This window comes from Erinaceus europaeus, chromosome 18 (assembly GCF_950295315.1).
Source record: "Erinaceus europaeus chromosome 18, mEriEur2.1, whole genome shotgun sequence".
In the NCBI taxonomy this organism is placed as follows: domain Eukaryota; kingdom Metazoa; phylum Chordata; class Mammalia; order Eulipotyphla; family Erinaceidae; genus Erinaceus; species Erinaceus europaeus.
The window spans coordinates 44,933,935-44,954,014 of NC_080179.1; the positions used below are offsets into that span (position 1 = coordinate 44,933,935).

Consider the following 20,080-nt stretch of genomic DNA (forward strand, 5'->3'; position numbering starts at 1 on the left):
TATTTATTTATTTTCCTTTTTGTCGCCCTTGTATTGTTGTTGTTATTGATGTCATCATTGTTGGATAGGACAGAGAGAAATGGAGAGAGGAGGGGAAGACAGAGAGGGGAGAGAAAGATAGACACCTGCAGACCTGCTTCACCGCTTGTGAAGCGACTCCCCTGCAGGTGGGAAGCCAGGGGCTCGAACCAGGATTCTTATGCTGGTCATTGTGCTTTGCGCCACCTGCGCTTAACCCGCTGTGCGCTACTGCCCGACTCCCAGTGACCAGTTTTCTAAAGACTTCATTTATATGAATAATTATTTGGTTAATACATACCAGTTCTTTTCTAAGCTGAATAAAAAACTGTTTGCACTTAAAGGAAATTTTTACAATCTTCAACCTGAAGTAAAGAAAAAATTGGGGTATTTATTAATTTATTGAATAAAGGTGATGATAGCAACAAATCAAGAAAATAATTACAAAAATAATCTTTCAAGTATATAGTCGAAAATGAAATATTTAGGAATAAATTTAACAAAAAAGGTTAAAGACCTATATAATGAAAGCTACAAGACACTATTCAAAGACACAGATCAAGACACTTAGAAGAGGGGAAGGAGATAGTTAATAACTAAAGTGCTCACTTTACCACACACAAGGACTCAGGTTTGAGCCTCCAGTACCACATGGAACACTATGCATAAGCAATTAGGGGATGCTGCATGAATGGCGGAGCAGTGCTGTGGTGTCTTTTCTCCTCTTTCTGTCTATCTGAAATAGTTCTTGCACTATGAATGGCCTTCAGCAGCCCCTGCTTCAGCTAATAAATAGCACCTCATGATGCATTTAAATGAAATACTATGTTTAACCAATTAAAATGACAGAGTATAGATAATAGCTAAAATTACTTTGTTTAAAAAGAATTATTATATTGAGCAGTCTAATGGTAAAGGTCAAGTAATGATGGATGATCTTACCAGGGAAAGGTATTCATTCGTACCCTGTTCTTATATATCAGAATTCCTCCAGACATCACTCCAATCATAATTTCATTGTTACTTTGATCCTTAAAAAAAATGAAAATGATAACTCTAAAATGAATTCAATGCTGAAGTTGTATTTTAAAACATTGTTAGTGTTTTAATACAGTGTGACACATTCAGGGGGCTCAATTATTGGCAAAGCATTTACAAATCCATCTGGTAATAGCAGGCTCATTGCATTATGATAATTTATTAATTTAGAGCAATCGGGATGCCCCCAAGTTTATTAACTGGGACTGACTCTTGGAGATAGGAAATAAAAGGCCTTCATTTCACATGAACTGGTTAGTATCCATCCTTGCATTTTGTATAGCTGTCAAGATCTAATCACTATAAGGAATATAATGTTACATTAAAAAAGTGAGTAAGACAGGAAGGTCAGAGTTCAGTGAAGGAAAAGCAGGGATAAATCACTATTTCCAACAATGTGAAATCTTATAATAAAATATGAAAAAATCAAAGGAATAGAATGGGAAAGAGTTGGAGAGTTTTGAAGAGATCAGGGAAGAAATGTGAACTGTACTTTGATTAATAAGTTTTCATTGTACTAACTGATATAACAGGATCAGCTCATCTGTACTACTGAGAGATTAGTAGAATTAAAATGTTTCTTAATGCTTATTGATCTTGAAATAATTTTTGCTTTTTTATTTGAAGTAATCTACTGGCAAACTAACATAGTAATAATGCCTTTACCATTACTATTTATTAGCTGAGAAAAGACAGCCAATGATGAACATATAGTCAATACTTTATCAATCTTTCAACAATAAGCTCTTAGAGATCAGCTTCATGGGGTTTACTATTAATGGTATTTATATACTTTTCCCATATTTGGGAGCTTCTGTCTACCCTGATCCAGCTTTCTAGTCCTATCCTCACCTCTGACACCAACTTCCCTGACAATACTTTCAGCCCATCTGCATGTTAGCTGTGGGGCTCAGGCAAAAGTCAGTAAACTTATGAGCTCCAGGGAGTATACCTAAAATAGACTTCCTACCTCCTTCCAACATGAGGACTCCAAATTTTATCTGCTCTACTTTTACCTTTAGGTTCCTGATTATAAAACAATTTGTTCTGCTTTATAACTTAATGCTTTTCAGCCACTAAGTTGCAGATGCTACCATGATGCCAAGCTGACTTCCCTGGGCAGACAACCTTACCAATGTGTCCTAGAACTCTACCTCTCGAGAGCCCTACCCCACTGGGAAAGATAGATACAGGCTGGGGGTATGGATCAACCTGTTAACACCCATGCCCAGTGGAGAAGCAATTATAGAAGCCAGACCTTCCACCTTCTGCAACCTATATAATGATCCTGGGTCCATACTCCCAGAGGGGTAAAGATTAGGAAAGCTTCCAATGGAGGGGAGGGGAAATGGAACTCTGGAGGTGGGAAATGTATCCCTCTTATACCACAATCTTGTCAATCATTACTAAATCACTAATAAAAATTATTAAAAAAAGTAAAAACAAGGCAAGATCGGGGTCTAGTTTCCCACAGCACCTGCCACCACACTTCTGTTTCCCTTGCTGCAGGATAACCACTGTAGGTAGGCACATTCTACCTAGCAATATTCAATCGCCATCCAACATCATCTGAAGCAGCACAGCAAAGACATACATCATCCATAATCACATGAACTAGTAGTCACCAATACAATAGGAACGACACAACCAAGCAGAAGGAAGCACGAGGACACAGTATGATTAAAAGGACACACAAACTCAATACTCAGAAAAATAAACCAAGCTGCTCTATTGGCAGAACACAGGTTCAGGTTTATCTAGGAACTCAAGCTTTTTTTCTCCCCCCCAGAGCACTGCTCAGCTCTGGTTTAACGGAGGTGCGGGGGGTTGAATCTGGGACTTTGGAGTCTCAGGCATGAGAGTCTGCTTGCATAACCATTATGCTATCTACCCCCACCTGGAACTCAAGTTCTTAAAATATAGTTATTTAGACTGAAGAGATAGTTCCTAAGGTGGTGTCAGCAATAGGCAAGAAAGTTACTAGATGCTCTGGGTCACAAATTCTATTACTTTTAATGTTCAAGAAAATGAACATCAACAACTTTGTCTACTGCTGGGGTTTAGTGCTGGCACTACAAATCCAACACTCACATCAGCCACCCCCACCCCCAACTCTTCCTTGTACCTAACTATTTTATTAGATAGGAGAGAAATTGAAAGGGGAGGGGGAGACAGAGAGGGAAAGAGAAAGAAGATACCTGTAGACCAGCTTTACTGCTTGTGAAGTTTCCCCTCTATGGGAGGGGGGAGCAGGGCTTATTTATTTACCAATTAATGGAATTTATTTACCTCAGGCTTGAACCCAGGCCCTTGTGAATTTTAACATGTGGTACTGTTTTACATAGGGGTGTTCCAGTATGTAGTCCTACCAAAAGTCCCCTTTTTGTTCATATCCTCACCAGCACATGGAGAGAGAGATGGAGAGGAGACCTACCCCACAGAACCATGCAGCTCTGGCATACGGTGGCATTAGGGACTGACCATTCGACATCTGGTGGCCTCAGCTGTGCATGTCTGCTGCATTACCTCTCCAGTTTTACAAGCTTATTGTTGTGTTCCATTCTTGCAGGCACTGGGAGGTATTTCACTGAGGCTTTATTTTGCATTTCTCTAATAATAACACGCGAAACATTTATTTCATATAATGTGGGCCATTTATATGTCTTTTTTGGAAAGCTGTATTCAGACTGTTTGCCTACCTTTTTTAAAAAAAATATTTATTTATATTTATTTTAATGAGAGAAAGGCACAGAAAGACAAGAGCACTGCTCAGCTCTGGTGAGTGGTGGTGTTGGGGGCTGAATTGGGGACCTTGGAGCTTCAGGTATGAAAATATTTTTGCATACCCACCACGCTGTCTTGCCAGCCCTATTTGCCTACTTTTTATTGGGGTTCTTGTTGCTGGACTTGGGCTTTCTCTATCTAAAATAGGTGCCATTAAAAAAGGGGGGGCTGGGTGGTAGCGCAGCGGTTAAGCGCACATGGTGCAAAGCACAAGGACCAGCATAAGGATCCCGGTTCAAGCTCCTGGCTCCCCACTTGCAGAGGAATCGCTTCATAGGTGGTGAAGCAGGTCTGCAGGTGTCTGTCTTTCTTTCCCTCTCTCTGTTTTCCCCTTCTCTCTCCATTTCTCTCTGTCCTATCCAACAATGATGACATCAGTAACAATAGTAAGAATATTCTACAATAAGAATAAAGAACAACAAGGGCAACAAAAGGGAAAATATTTTTTAAAAAGGAGGTATATACACAACACACATGTTGCAATGTGCAAGGACCCAGGTTCAAGGCCTTGGCCCCCACTTACAGGGGGAAAACTTCATGAGCAGTGAAACAGTGCTGTAGGTCTCTCTCTCCCTCCCCTTCCCTCTCAAATTCTGTCTCTATCCAATACATATAAAATATATATTTTTTATATAAATTTTTCTCATTTGTAGAGATAATAATACTCTTACAGAATGCTGCCAGGGTTAAGTAGATGAATTTATACACAGTTCTCAGAAGGGTCCTAGTCATTTTGTGAATGCAATACAGCTGTTTCTGTTGTCATCTGTCTCCTACACAACAAAACCCCTCAAAATTACTACGATCTTAACCTCCAATATTCTCTCATCAGCCTCTGGCCACCACTACACCTTCATAATTAATAGCTCTTACAAAGTTGCCAATAATAACCCCCCCCCCCCCCACACACACACACAGCCATAGTACTGCTCTGTGGTGTAGCAGCAGCTCAGACCTGGGCCACATGCACAGCTCAGCAGGCGTCCTCCCAGATGCGGCCTTCTATTGCCGCATCTCTACTTTGAAAAGTTCTCAGGTGACACAGTGATTGTTTCTGACTCACATAGCCTCTAAGACACACATAAACAAAAGCTTTCTTTTTTTTTTTTTTTTTTTAATTTTTTGCCTCCAGGGTTATTGCTGGGGCTCGGTGCCTGGACCATTAATCCACTGCTCCTGGAGGCCATTTTTCCCCCTTTTGTTGCCCTTGTTGTTGTAGCCTTGTTGTGATTATTATTGTTATTGTTGATGTTGTTCGTTGTTGGCTAGAGAGAAATGGAGAGAGGAGGGGAAGACAGAGAGGGGGACAGAAAGACACCTGCAGACCCGCTTCACCGCCTGTGAAGCGACTCTCCTGCAGGTGGGGAGCCGGGGGCTTGAGCCAGGATCCTTATGCTGGTCCTTGCGCTTTTGCGCCACCTGTGCTTAACCCGCTGCACTACCGCCCGACCCCCAAAGCTTTCTTTTTACCTAAGTGGCTATTTCTTTTTTTCATTCCTGGTTCTTCATCTGTCTGACCTCTATACTTGAGTGTTCTGGCTCTTAGTACCTTTCCACTATCTCCTCAATTTCCCCCTCAGTGCTCTCATATCATGGCTTTTCTATTTTTAGGAGAGAGACTAAGTGTGAGATAGAATGAGGGGAGGGAGGTAGAAAGACCAGAGGCTGGGGAGACAGCATAATGGTTATGCAAAAAGATTTTCACACCTGAGGCTCTGAAGTCCCAGGTTCAATCCCCAGCACCACAGAAGCTAGAGCTGAGCACTACTCAGAGTGTCAATCTCTCTCTCTCTCATTAAAATTAAAGAGAGAGAGAAAAGAGAAATCAGAGTACTGCTCAGCTCTGACAAAGGTGGTACTAGGAATTGAACCCATGTCGTCAGGGATTTAAGGCATATACACTCTGTACTCTGGCTAGCCTGTCTCCAATAACCCTCATCTCATGGCTTATAAAGTGACAATTCTCAAATGTATATCTCTCTGAATATCAGTCCCATAAAATGACTTGTATTTGGACTTATATAGCTGTTCAAGACTAGCGTATTTCAAGACTAATTCCTGACCCATCTTCCCAGACCCATTTCTTTCTGATCTTTCACAACTTAATAGTTACTCAATCTTTCCAGTTGTTTAGGCCAAAATTTTAATCAAAGCATATACCAAGTCTGCTTGTTTTTTAATTAATTAATTAATTAATTAATTTGCCTCCAGGGTTACTGCTGGGGCTCAGTGCCTGCACCATGAATCCACTGCTCCTGGAGGCTATTTATTCCCCCTTTCATTGACAATGTTGTTTTAGCCTTGTTGTGATTATTATTATTGTTGTTGTTGGATAGGACAGAGAGCAATGGAGAGAGGAGGGGAGACAGAGGGGGAGAGAAAGACAGACACCTGCAGACCTGCTTCACTGCCTGTGAAGTGACTCCCCTGCAGGTGGGGAGTTGGGGGCTCGAACCGGGACGCTTATGCCGGTCCTTGTGCTCTGTGCCATGTGTGCTCAACCAGCTGCGCTACCACCTGACCCCCACAAAGTCTGCTTGTTTTTCATTACCCAACTGTTACACAACCACTGTTTGTCATTTCACCTGGATCACAGTGCTAATCTCTTAGCTGTTATCTTTCCTTATTGTGTTAGATAATACTCTCAAAAACAATGCCTATTGTTACCTTTAAAAAATATGAATCACATGACATTTTTATCTCCTCAAACTCTGATGGTCTTGCTCATTAAAAACAAAAGTCTTGTGAACCAGGAGATGATAGAGTGGATAGTCCTGGGCTCATAGGCAATGAAGTCCCGTTCAATCCCAATATCCCATATCCACAGTGATATTCTGGTTCTCTCTTTGTCATTAATAAATTAAAGAGAAAATTGTTAAAGAATCTTTAAAATGTCTTCAACTACTCTAGTCTACCTTGATTTCATCAACAGTCTCCACTCCTAACTCCCACTGTACTAGCCACACTAGTCTCCTTGCAATTTCCTGACGTGCTAAACATGAACGTTTATTCATGTTCCCTCTGAGACAATGCTCTTGACTCCTTAAAAATGTATCTTCTCAATATGGCCTGTGACATTATTTCATCCCCCACCCCCAAACCCCTTCTCTCAGATTTTTTTTCACAGAACCTGTCATTATCTGACTTATTACCTATTCAAGTAACTACAAGAAAAAACGAGTATAAAGTACACATAGTACAATGCACACATCTTCAATGTGTAACTCAAACTTTTATACCATGTAAACACAGACACACATATACATATATATCTTGCCAGCAGAAGGCTATATGTACTTGTTCAAAGTCCCAGAAGAGCCCTCCATGAGTCTCCACGGTAAGGAGACACCTCTAGAAGTGACTGCTACTCTTTCAGTATATACTAGTATTTTGCTTGTTATAGAAGGTCACTTCCATCATGTATTTAATTATTTGTATATAGTCTGTTTTGCCCACCAGAATGCAAATTTTATGAGGGTTGGTTTTATCTACTTTACTCACTGATGTTATCTTCAGTATCTATAAACAGGACTTGGAACATAGAAGTTGCTCAACAAAAATTCACTGAGTGAATGAATAATCAAAATAGCATCATTAAGCTTTACTTTTCTTGAAACTTTGAAGGACAAAAGTTATTTTTTCAGTAGAATTATCTTCATCAGTATTATAAATACCTATGAAAATAAGATGTTTACAATTAAGTCTAAGACCTGGATAGAATTTAGAATATCTTATACCTAACTAAAAACCTATAGCCAAGAGTCGGGCAGTAGTGCAGCAGGTTAAGCACAGGTGGTGCAAAGCGCAAGGACCGGCATAAGGATCCCGGTTCGAGCCCCGGCTCCCCACCTGCAAGGGAGTCACTTCACAGGCAGTGAAGCAGGTCTGCAGGTGTCTATCTTTCTTTCCCCCCTCTGTCTTCCTTTCCTCTCTCCATTTCTCTCTGTCCTATCCAATAACGACGACATCAGTAATTACAATAAGGGCAACAAAAAGGAATAAGTAAATAAATAAAAACAAATAAAAGAATTTAAAAAAATCTATAGCCACGCCTTTTTGTGATATATTTAAATATGAATGATTCAAAATAATTTTTTTGGTAAATATGCTTAACTAACTAAAAAAACAAAACAAAACATTTGACTAGCGTCCCTGTAAAACAGAGACTGAGATATTAATGGCATCAACATCTTAATTTTTTTAATCTTCAGTTTAATAAATAATGACTGTTTTTTTTTAAAAGATGTATTTCTTTTTTTTTTTTTTGTTAATTTTTACTATCTTTATTGGATAGAAAAAGCCAGAAATCAAGAGATATGGGGGCTATAGAGAAGGAGAGAGACAGATGGACATCTGCAGCCCTGCTTCACCACTTGCAAAACTTCCCCCCTGCAGATGGGAACTAGGGGCTCGAACCTGGGTCCTTGCACACTGTAATGTGTGTGCTTAACCAGGTGCATCACCACGCAGCCTCAATGACTGGTTTTTTAGCAACAATGATAAGAGTTTATCCAGCCCTTAAATGCTCCTGTGAGAGGTCATAAATTCTTTGTAAAAATTAGCTGCCACATGAAGTGTTTTGTTATTATTTTAGCTTAACTGTACTGTGATGAGATGTTATATTTTGGCAGCAAGGGAAGTGAATCAGCAGGTAGAGTGCAGAACCTGTAATCATGAAATCCTAGTTTGTTTGTTTTGCCTCCAGGGTTATTGCTGGGGTTTGGTGCCTGCACTACAAATCCATTGCTCCTGATGGCCATCCTTTTTCCACTGTTGTTGGATAGGACAGGGAGAAATTGTGAGAGGATGGGGAAGACAGAGAGAGGAAGAGCTGGGGGCTCGAACTGGGATCCTTGCACTTTGCACTATGCGTTTAACCCAGTGTGTTACCATCTGGCCCCTGCAAAATTCTAGCTTTGATCATTGACACTGCATATACCAGAGTGATGCTCTAGTCTTTCTCAAAAAGTAGATATATCTATTATTATGATTATTATTTTGTTAAACAAATTAAATTCTGCTGTGATTGAAAACAATGTATACTCTGAAATTGCTGGACAAAGTATCCTACACAGTTCAAATTAAGAATGCTAAGTGTATTGTTAAAATTTTCTGTACCTTATATAGTTTGTTCTAATCTCAGTGATTGAGTAAGGTATATTAGGAACTACTACTCTCTTTTGTTCTGACAGATGTAAAGAGAATCCATACAAACCTTTTATCCAACAAAACCACTATGGACCTCAAGTTATATAAAGAGCTCTGAAAACACAGAAATAAGAGATGAAGGAAATAAAATAATGGGCAAAACACATGAACATCAAGGATATGATGCTTCATGATCAGTCACTAGGGACAGGTACTATAAATCCAGCTGAGATAAAACTTACCTACTAGAAAAACCTAAACATTTTTGCAGACACCTATTACAGGGAGATGAGAAATTGTAGCTGTGTGTCAATAACTACCCTGTAGCCACGCCCCCCCCAAAGAAAGCCCTAGAACAAAATGTATGACATGCTAGGAAAAAAAAAAAAAAAAAAAAAAAAGGATATGAAACCACCAGAAGTTGAAAATACTGGCGATATGGATGGTCAAATGGTTCAGTTACTCTGGGAAACAGTTTGGCAGTTTATTATGTAAATAAAAATATATTTACCATGTAACCCAGCAATCTCGTATCTGTGTGCATATAAACAAGAACTAAAATTCACACAAAATTCTGTATATAAATGCTGCAGTAGGTTTAAGTTTTTTAAAGGAAAAGAAGAAAATCTGGAAACAACCCAGATGTTCAATGGACAAATTAATAAATCTATAGAATGAAATTTTATTATAGCAATAAAAAGGAATGAACTATTAAAACCCACAATGACCTGCTAAATCTCAAATGCATCAGTGTCACTAAAAGGGGTCATCTACAGAAGGTGACATAATATAGGGTTCCAGTGACTAGACATGTCACGGAAAGACAAAGCTACAGAGTCAGAGGACAGGCCAGTGATTGCCCTGGATGGGGCAGGCAGCAGGAGGAGTCTCTGTGGGGTGAAGAGTCCTGTCTTCTGAATGTGGTGGGGGTTACAGGAATCAATCCATGCAAACTCAGGTTAATTACCAAGGAGCTCGGCTTACTGTCTTATCTAAACAAACAAGAGAAAACCCCTTTGTCCTCTGAACCCTGTGTTTCTTTACTTGTCACTCTGAAGCTTCCATTCATTCTCTATTGCTCTACAATTTTCTCTCTTATTTACATGATTTTCTAAACGTACGAAAGGTTTTTATTTTATCAAGCACGTCATGTTCTTTCTTGATTTTGCACTGATGCTGATGTCTTTAAGTGAAAACCAATTGTGGTGACTGACTTTCATTCACTGTTACAGTTTCAGCAAAAAAGATCCTTCTCAGAAGCTTTCCGTGCCTCTGCTCCCATCCTGGACTAGGTTTTCCTGCCCCATGGTTCCACAGCAGTCCCTGTTTTCCTACGTAGGTTCTCACATATCTGATCACAACACCTTCCAGGCCAAAAAGATGGCTCACTGGGTAGTGCGTGTGCGTCACCACATACATGGCTTATGTCTAAGTGCTGGTGCCACATGGGAGATGCCATGGCACCGGAGGAAGCTCCCTGGCTATGAAGCCTCTTCTCTTCCTATCTATCTGAATGAAAAACAGAGCCTGGAGCAGTGAAATCATAAATGCACGAGGCATTGGCTCCCTAAGTGAAAAAAAAAAAAAAAGATTTCCAAGTCCCTCTCCTTATTCTGTGAGTTCTACAAGGGAAAAGATTAATTGTAGTTTTATTTACTCATTTATTTATTTATTTATTCCCTTTTGTTACCCCTGTTGTTTTATTGTTGTGGTTATTATTGATGCCATTATTGTTGGATAGGACAGAGAGAAATGGAGAGAGGAGGGGAAGACAGAGAGGGAGAGAGAAAGCTAGACACCTGCAGACCTGCTTCACTGCCTGTGAAGTGACTCCCCTTCAGGTAGGGAGCCAGGGGCTTGAACTGGGATCCTTTATGCCGGTCCTCGCATTTTGCGCCACCTGCGCTTAACCTGCTGCACTACTGCCCAACTCCCTAATTGTAGTTTTTTTGTTTTATTTTTTACTATCTAATCCTTAGCACCAACACTGTGCCAGGCATATAAAAGGTCCACTACAGTGAACACTCTAAGACATCAGTATCTTGCAAATTGCTGTCATTTGGCTCTACTCTGATTTCTTCCTTTCTCTGTACTGATATCTTTTTATTTTATTTATTTAAAAAATATTTATAAAAAGGAAACACTGACAAAAACTATACGATAAGAGGGGTACAACATCATAAAATTCCTACCACCAGAACTCTGTATCCCATCACTTCCCCTGATAGCTTCCCTATTCTTTATCCCTCTGGGAGTATGGACCCAGGGTCATTATGGGGGGCAGAAGGTGGAAGGTCTGGATTCTGTAGTTGCTTCCCTGCTGAACATGGGGCTCTGTGCCAGCACTACCAATCTATTGCTCCTAGAGGCCATTTTTCTTCATTTTATCTGATAGGACAGAAAGAAACTGAGAGGTGAGGGAGAGATAGAAAGAAAGACAACTGCAGACCTGCTTCACTGTTTGTGAAGCATGCCCCCTGCAGGTGTTGAGCAGGGCTCCAACCTGGGTCCTTGCACATAGCACTATGTGTGCTTAATCAGGCGTGCCACCGCTTGGCCCCTGTACTGATATCTTTTAACCTACATTCTGAGGTAGAGAAAAAAACATCTTGCTTAGAAAAATAAGCTATTGCTCCAAGCACACATTTGCTTTTGATGATATTCAGTGTAAATTTTAGTATTCTCCCTCCCTCTCTCTCTCTCTTTGCCTCCGTGGTTATCACTGGGGCTCGGTGCCAGCACTATGAATCCCATTATCCTGGAGGATTTTTCCCCCATTTTGTTGCCCTTGTTGTGGTTGTTATTATTATTGTTGTTATAGCTGTTGTTGTTGGATAGGACAGAGAGAAATATAGAGAGGAAAGGAAGACAGAGAGGGGGAGAGAAAGATAGACACCTATAGACCTGCTTCACCGCTTGTGAAGCAACCCGCTGCAGGTGGGGAGCCAGGGGCTCGAACTCAGATCCTTATGCAGTCCTTGCCCTTTGCACCATGTGTGCTTATTAATCCGCTGTGGTATTGTCCAGCCCCAGTATTCTCTTTATGTGTCCTCTCCCCTCTACCTTTTATCTAGCCCTTTAATTTGGTATTCTCTATTTCTGGCTCTCTGGAAAAAGTTCTTTTTTTTAAAAAAAAATTTTATTTTAGTCAGAGAGAGATATATACAGAGGCAAAGGTGCACAGAGAAAGACCTGAACACTGTCCAGTTCTGGCTTGGAGTGGTGCTGGGGATAAACCTGGGGACTGAGAGCCTCAGGCATAAAGTCTTTTTGTATAACCATTATGATTTTCCCCCAGTCCTGGAAAAAGCTTGTAAATGTATATTAATTTAAACAACAACAAAAAGTACCTAGTAAAATCAATAAGTAACAAAAAGTTAATTATGTATGGGATTTATTTATAAAGGGAAGTTCAGGTATTTCACTCACAGTAGACAAGGCTAGCAGAGAGCTATCTAAAATACCTTTAGTAAGCTGCTATGGGGGAGTCGGGTGGTAGTGCAGTGGGTTAAGCACAGGTAGTGCAAAGTGCAAGGACTGGTGTAAGCATCACGGGTCAAGCCCCCCAGCTCCCCACCTGTAGGGGAATTGCTTCACAAGCGGTGAAGCAGGTCTGCAGGTGTCTATCTTTCTCTCCCCCTCTCCTCTCTGTCTTTCCCTCCTCTCCATTTCTCTCTGTCCTATCCAACAACAATGACATCAATAACAACAACAATAAAACAACAAGGGCAACAAAAGGAAATAAATAAATAAATAAATATTAAAAAGAAAGTCAACGACAAGGAAAAAAATTAAAAAAAAAAGAAAAAAGAGAAAGCTGCTAGGGATAACACAGCAGAATTCAGCGCTGCCTTGACAGTTAATCAGTTTACTTCACTTATTTAAAGCTCTATTAGTTTTCAGCTTTGCTATAATAAAAACCAAAATCTAATCACATAAATTGAAAAGTAATAGGTCCCTAGTAGGGAAGGAGGTTGAGGGGGGCACATTTCAAAAGGAAACAAAATGTTCAAAAGAGATTTATGTATTTATAGGTCATAAATATTCAGAATTATCATATATAAACAAGTGAAGAAAGTAATCTGGCCTTTTAAAGGACAGATTGACATAAGTTTTGAGAAACAGAACTATGGCTCTTCTCTTAGAATATGGTCAGGAGAAACCCTCAATAGTAAAAAAAAAATATATATATACATATATATATATCATTAAATAAGTAGAACTTTAAATTCTGGGTTTTTTAATTTAAATTAAAAAAATTTTATTAGTCACTTAATATTGTACCACATATGTTGACTCACATTTATTATGAAATAACAGGAGCATAGTTCTGTACCATTCTCACCACCAGAGTTCTGTATCTCCATTTCCTCCATTGGAAACTACAACAGTCTCTGAAGGTGGCAGGTATGGATTGGCTATTATATCTATGACTATCTGTCTATATTTACACATATATTTGTCTATTTTTTTCTATAGTCCTGCCTTCTCTTCCTTCCTAAGTCATACCTATACCTATTACTATTTCTGAATGGCCTTCCTTTTTTCCCTCTTCTCTCTCTGGGTCCTAATGGAGTTGGAGTTCAGAGCCCTCTGGTCATCTTCCCTCTATCATTTCTCCCCCTCTAGGAGTATGGACCAAAATTCTTTATGGGGAGCAGAAGGTGGGAGGTCTGGCTTCTGTAACTGCTTCTCCACTAGACATGGGCACTGGCAGGTGGATCCATACCTCCAGCCTATTTCTCTCTTTCCCTAATGGGGTAGAGCTCTGGAGAAGTGGGGTTTTGGGACACATTGGTGAGGTCATCTGCCTAGGGAGACCTTCCCTCTAGGTCCTCTGCCATCATGTTCTAGGACCTGAGCCCTCCCCCACACCCGAGTCCTTTTCTTTGGTGCAATACACCAAGAGAACTTCCAGTTCTTAATCCCCTACCTGGCTGTGTGTCTATGCAAGAGTGCATGTTCAAGTAAATTTTAAATAAATAAATTCAAAATAACTAATCTAAGGAAAATCCTGACTCGTAACTGCTGTGGGGCTGCCATCCTTATTAGGTTTACTAATCTATCCCAAGAGAATATAAACCCTATTACAAACTCAACTAATGATAAGCTATGATTTCACTTTTTATTATGGAGAATAGCTGTGCTCTAGGTACTTCTAAAAGAACAGAACTTCTTAAAAAGAAATCATGTAGGAATCTAGGTGAAGAAACACACAACTGAAGGATAGCCGCTCAGAAATATGCTTATGGTAGGAGACTTGGAGGCAGCTAAGTTTGAAATAATGAAAAAAAGTATAGAGTGCTGAATAGGACAAGTCAATGGTTAATAAATTCCCTATTAATAATGAGAGAAGGACAAGAAGAAGACAATCAAAATATGTCAAAATATATCTGCTATTTTTGTGAAACTATATTTAGGGAAAAAATTTGGTACAACTGTATTGGTAACACAAGTTGTTCCATTTGCAGCTTAATTCTGTTAGGGCATTAAAAAAAGAAACGATACTGGGTAATGGAGCTTAAGTCAATAATAGAAAAGTAAGTTTTTTCTTCACTTACCCTTGCATAGTGGAATTCAACACCATAGAGTTCTAAGGTACGTGCTGTGTTCAGATAATTAAATTCTGCTTCTGCAGGAGATAAGCCTCTGTAAAGATATTACTAGGTTAAAATTTTTACAAATCACAGATATAGCCAATTTGAAAAAGATTTTTATCTGCAAAAAGTTCAGCATTCTTATTGAATATTTTACAAAAGATCACGTGTGACTACTCTCTAACTTATCTGTAAGGAACATTTTTAGCAAAACTAATTTATTTTTTCTCTCTTTTAAATAAAGGTGTGTGGGGGGAGACAGAGTAGGAGAGAGAGAGAGAAAAAAAGAGAGAGATAGAGAGAGGTCAAAGAGAGTCCTGCTCCACCAGTTGTGGGGATTAGTGGTTTAAACCTGGGTCCATGCACATGGTAAACTATGGCTCTACCACCTCACCCCTAAAATAAATGATGATCTAGAATATATTTTTATTTTGCAATAATGCAGAATGGACTGATTTTTGAGAATCCTTTACTATTCTTATGACTGTTACAAAGTCATTTATTCTTAGACATAAGTAAAATCATTTTTTTAAAATTTGGTAGAGAGACCATAACTGCATTTCCAATCGGACAGGATGCTTCAGCACGTGCAGATTCTAAGGCATTTTTCAGTACTGCTTTTCAGATTATGATGTAGAGATGTGTGTTGATTCATAATCAGCACAGAAATAGAATGTGTCAAAGTCTTTCATAGAACTTAAAGTAATTTTATGTCTGTTAAATCTAAAAAGAAAAAAAGGACTTTTATGTCTTTTTGCTTTTCTTGCAATTGATTTTTAAACTTTCCAGTGGTACAGTTCCAAGACAAACTGGGAGGGAGGCAGGATAGGACTGGTCTTTCATCACAGACATTCTGAGCAATACTGCAGCCAGGTGGGTGGCTGGGGAAGAGAGTACAGGACCCGTAAGCCTGAGACCCTCAGCCTGATCCCAGATGCTGTGCACACCAGTGTGGTGCTCCCCTGCTCTCAGTTTCTCTCCCATCAAGTCAATAAGCCCTAAAAAAAAAAAAAAAAAAAAAAAAGTACTATCCTCTAGAGCATAGTATGGAAAGAGCAGGGTACAAACTTTTATATTAACAGATACCCTAGGTGACTCATGTGAACCCCAGCTTGAGATCTACTGCTCTTAAAGCAGAATCTTTAAAGACAGATTCATTCCTCTTGGGAGGCAGGCATTATCTGCAATAACCAAGAAGTGAGAACACTGTGGGTGGCTATCTACTCATGAATGGATAATGAAGATGTAGCAATATATACACAACAGAATAATTAATACCCAGTTAGAAAGATGAAACCTACCATTTGTCAATATGCTAAGTGAAGTAAGTCAAATGGAGAAAGACAAACACTATGATTTCACTCACAAGTGGTATATACAGAGGGAGAAAAAAAAACCACAATTAGCTAGAAAAAAAATAACAATAAAAGTTTAAATTTTAAGACAGACTGGTAATTACTAGAAGAGAATGGGGAATAAGAGAGAGAGGCCAGAAGTCTGGAGGGCAGAGAGAGACCATAACATCAGGACAAAGGGGAGCAAGACGTTGCTTTACAGTGATGCACATAGAAACCTACATAATGCTATAGTACATCAATAATAAAAACACCGTAATAGAAAGTATTCTTCAAAAATCATAGTCCTGCATCATATACTGTTCTAGCAACTTTGATATCTATTATCATCAGACAACAATAGAACAAAAACAAATGTAAAAAGCAAATTTATCAACCTTTTGTTCATAAATGACACCAGAAAAGGGAGGCCAGAGCCTGCCAACACACAACTCTGAGAAGAGGCATTCCTCAGGAATGATGGACACACTTGAGCTTTATTAAGGTTCAATTAAGTTAAATAAATACCATTCCACAGTTTAACTGAATAATTATATTTTTCATTTCTTTAAAAGTTCAAGGAGTCATTTCTTTAAACCAAATGGAAGTAGATGATTATATCTTCTAATAATAACCGTCCTTCCTTACAGAGGACGGTTATTATTAGAAAATTTAAAAGGTTTTCTTTATATTCAAACCCTTGATCCAGGCATGTTATGTATAGAACTTTATTATAAACACATTTACTGTTAGAATAAAATGCCCCTCACTATATTAGGTGAGCCTATAATATCCTCATGTGATAGTTTTATTTTATTTTTTAAAATATTTATTCCCTTTTGTTGCCCTTGTTTTTTTATTGTTGTAGTTATTATTGTTATTGATGTCATTGTTGTTGGATAGGACAGAGAGAAATGGAGAGAGGAGGGGAAGACAGAGAGGAGGCCTGCTCCACCAACTGTGAAGCGACTCCCCTGTAGGTGGGGAGCCAGGGGCTCCAACCGGGACACTTATGCCGGACCTTGCGCTTTGCACTATGTGCCCGCTGCGCTGTCTCCCAACTCCCATGATAGTTTTATGTCAGATCAGAGGTCAGCAAGTTTTTACAGAAAAGGGCTCCTATTTCAAGCCCCATTCCAGATCCTCCTCTCTACCATTATGTAAGAGCAGTCACAACAGGCAGGTGAATGAGGGAATCTATGTTCCAAGACTGTTTATTCCTAAATACTGAAATTCAAATTTCCTAAAGTGTTACATGTTGAAATGTATTCTTTTGTTATTTTTCAACCATTTAAAATGTACAAACCTAGAAATTTAGTGTGAGGGTCATAGAAGTGCAGACAGCAGGCCACTGTTTGCCTTTCTAAGACACACAAGCCATCACCAAAGGTAGGTTTTCCTGGTAGGAAGAGTCAGTATTTGTTCAGTGCTTACTAAGTGCTAGGCACTGTTCTGAGCACTTTGTATATACACAGTCTTCCAACACCCCAGAAGCAGATGCTTTATCATTTCCAAACTATTATGCAGGGAGACAGAAGCAAAGACAGAGCAGAGGCCAAACAGTAGCACATCTGGTTCAAGCCCCTGGTTCCCACTTGCAGAGGGAAAATGTTTTTGTTTTTTTTTAAAAAAAACACTATGATTTAGCATTATGTAAAGGCCCTCCTTGTTTTTGGTTCACTGCCACAATGAACTGATTCTTTTCATATGTCTAAATAGTGAGAAACGGTTATTAAATATATAGTGAACAAAGCATTTAAAAAATTCCTTCTCTTAAAGAACTGGCAACTTTAATATCAATTGCTTACATATACTTTTATGATTTTGAAAAAATATTTTAGGTAGAGACAGAAATCAAGAGAGAAAGAGGAGACAGAGACACCTGCAGCCCTGCTTCAATGATTGCTAGCTACCCCCTGCAGGTGGGGACCGGGGGCTTGAACCTAGGTCCTTGTGCACTGTAGCAGGTGCACTCAACCATGTGGGCCACCACCTGGCCCCTATTATGATTCTTTTTTTTTTTCCTCCTCCAGGGTTATTGCTGGGCTCAGTGCCTGCACCATGAATCCACCGCTCCTGGAGGCCATTTTTTCCCCCTTTTGTTGCCCTTGTAGCTTCGTTGTGGTTATTATTATTGCCCTTGTTGATGCAATTCGTTGTTGGATAGGACAGAGAGAAATGGAGAGAGGAGGGGAAGACAGAAGGGGAGAGAAAGATAGACACCTGCAGACCTGCTTCACCGCCTGTGAAGCGACTCCCCTGCAGGTGGGGAGCCGGTCCCTGCGCTTTGCGCCACATGCGATTAACCCACTGTGCCACCGCCCGACCCCCCCATTATGATTCTTAAGAGGAATGGAAGCAGCCTCATACATTCTGGGATAGCCATGTTATTTTCAATAGAGATCACCTGCACTTGTTTACACCAATCATATCACTTAATGCAATGGTAACTGTTCTGTACTGTTGTAATAATCACAGAGAAGAGGCTTGAAACACTTCTCCAGAAATGGAAACCATAACAGTTTATCAAAGAAGCAGAAAAGGAAATAAATTCTTACGTATGTTGTTGATGTAATTTTGCAATTTCTTTTTCAAAATCTTGAGGTTGATCAGGAATGAAAGAATAATCTGAGAGGTAGCCTGGCAGGTTCCCTGACTGACTGTAGTCTCCAAATTCAGCTAATGATCAGAAAGAAAATGTTCATACTTAAGTGAAAACATTTTTCAATGTTCATAGGCAAGTCAGCTATGCAATTAATTCCATTATATTTCTGGAAGTAAAACACTTAGGTTGTTGATGTTCCCAGTTAAGCAAGCTGTAGCAATAAATTTAGCATTCTACACTTCAAACAACTTCAGAAATTTTTTTTCTTCAGGAACTGCATGAATTGTTAACTGCTGTCATCTTGTCCTACACAGTTGCATGAATTTAAACAATACACAGCACTGTGCAATCAACACACACCAGGCAGTTTGCCAATAGTTCTGATGCAGTCACCTTTTCCTATACAGTTACATGTCTACAAAAATACACAAACAGCAATAAACAATCAACACAAACCAAAGTCATATGGCATTTGACCCCAAAATGGGCTGATACTTACACTGAACAGCAAATGAAGCCAAAAGGGCAGCAGTATTGTAAGGACAGGGCAATCTAAAATAAAAAAATAAAAATATATATGGTTAGAGATGAAAAAAAATATAGTTACCTCAAAAGCAGTATAATATATATTAGTCACACTAAAATTTTAAGTAATGAGTTTATCTGATAAAAATTAATACTACATATACTCATTTTCAGTAGATAATATTTATTTTATTTTAAGTATTTTTTTTTTTTTTGCCTCCAGGGTTATTGCTGGGGCTCAGTGCCTGCACCATGAATCCACTGCTCCTGGAGATTATTCCCCCCTTCCCTTGTTGTTGTAGCCTTGTTGTGGTCATTACTGTTGTTGTTGATGTCGTTCGTTGTTGGATAGGACAGAGAGAAATCGAGAGAGGAGGGGAAGACAGAGTGGGGGAGAGAAAGAGAGACACCTGTAGACCTGCTTCACCAACTGTGAAGCAACTCCCCTCCAGGTGGGGAGCCGGGGGCTCGAACTGGGATCCTTCTGCCAGTCCTTGCTCTTCCCGCCATGTGCACTTAACCCGCTGCCTCACCGCCCGACCCCCAATTTTTAAGTATTTTTAAAGTTGGAACTAGAAGTTTAAAAAACCCACCTTCCGGTAAGAATATCTTGTTTAATTTGCAAAAAATACTGATACCTTTTAAAAAAGAGAGAAAGAGAGTTAGCATTCACTGAGTTTTATAACATCTATAGCTTAAAAAAAAAAAGAGTATTTACCTTAACAAGTAAAAATGAACCATTTAAGTATTTTCAGTTACAATATACATATCACACATACAATGCATACACAATAAAGCTTTCATAAATTTATGAATTCTTTAAGATTTTTCGATGTGTATAAAATTTATACTTCAAACATTTTGTTTCCAATAAAAAAATTAAGATTTCTGAAAGTTCATGATCAAGGGAGATCTACTTTGAAGACTGACATATATATAAAGTAGAACTGGACTACACAGAAAACTTGAATCAAAGACAGGAGAGTTGCTGTTAGCAATGCTCTAGTAATTAACTGTGGGAAGTAATTCTT

General features: G+C 39.2%; 1 protein-coding gene across 7 annotated transcripts in view; it reads right to left on the reverse strand.

The window, feature by feature from the left end:
* The window catches only part of PTPN4 (protein tyrosine phosphatase non-receptor type 4), a 131,234-nt gene that overhangs the window by 52,502 nt on the left and 58,652 nt on the right, over positions 1 to 20,080 (reverse strand). For all 7 annotated transcript variants that reach the window (XR_009545981.1, XR_009545980.1, XM_060177986.1 and 4 more), the window contains 6 exons: positions 19,643 to 19,687; positions 19,024 to 19,076; positions 18,478 to 18,598; positions 14,550 to 14,637; positions 961 to 1,049; positions 320 to 383 (listed from right to left, as the gene is read on the reverse strand). Coding sequence is in view for 5 of the 7 variants with exons in the window: in XM_060177986.1 (XP_060033969.1) it covers positions 320 to 383; positions 961 to 1,049; positions 14,550 to 14,637; positions 18,478 to 18,598; positions 19,024 to 19,076; positions 19,643 to 19,687 (460 nt within the window). In the remaining 2 variants the exon portion in view is untranslated. The remainder of the gene's footprint in view (positions 1 to 319; positions 384 to 960; positions 1,050 to 14,549; positions 14,638 to 18,477; positions 18,599 to 19,023; positions 19,077 to 19,642; positions 19,688 to 20,080) is intronic.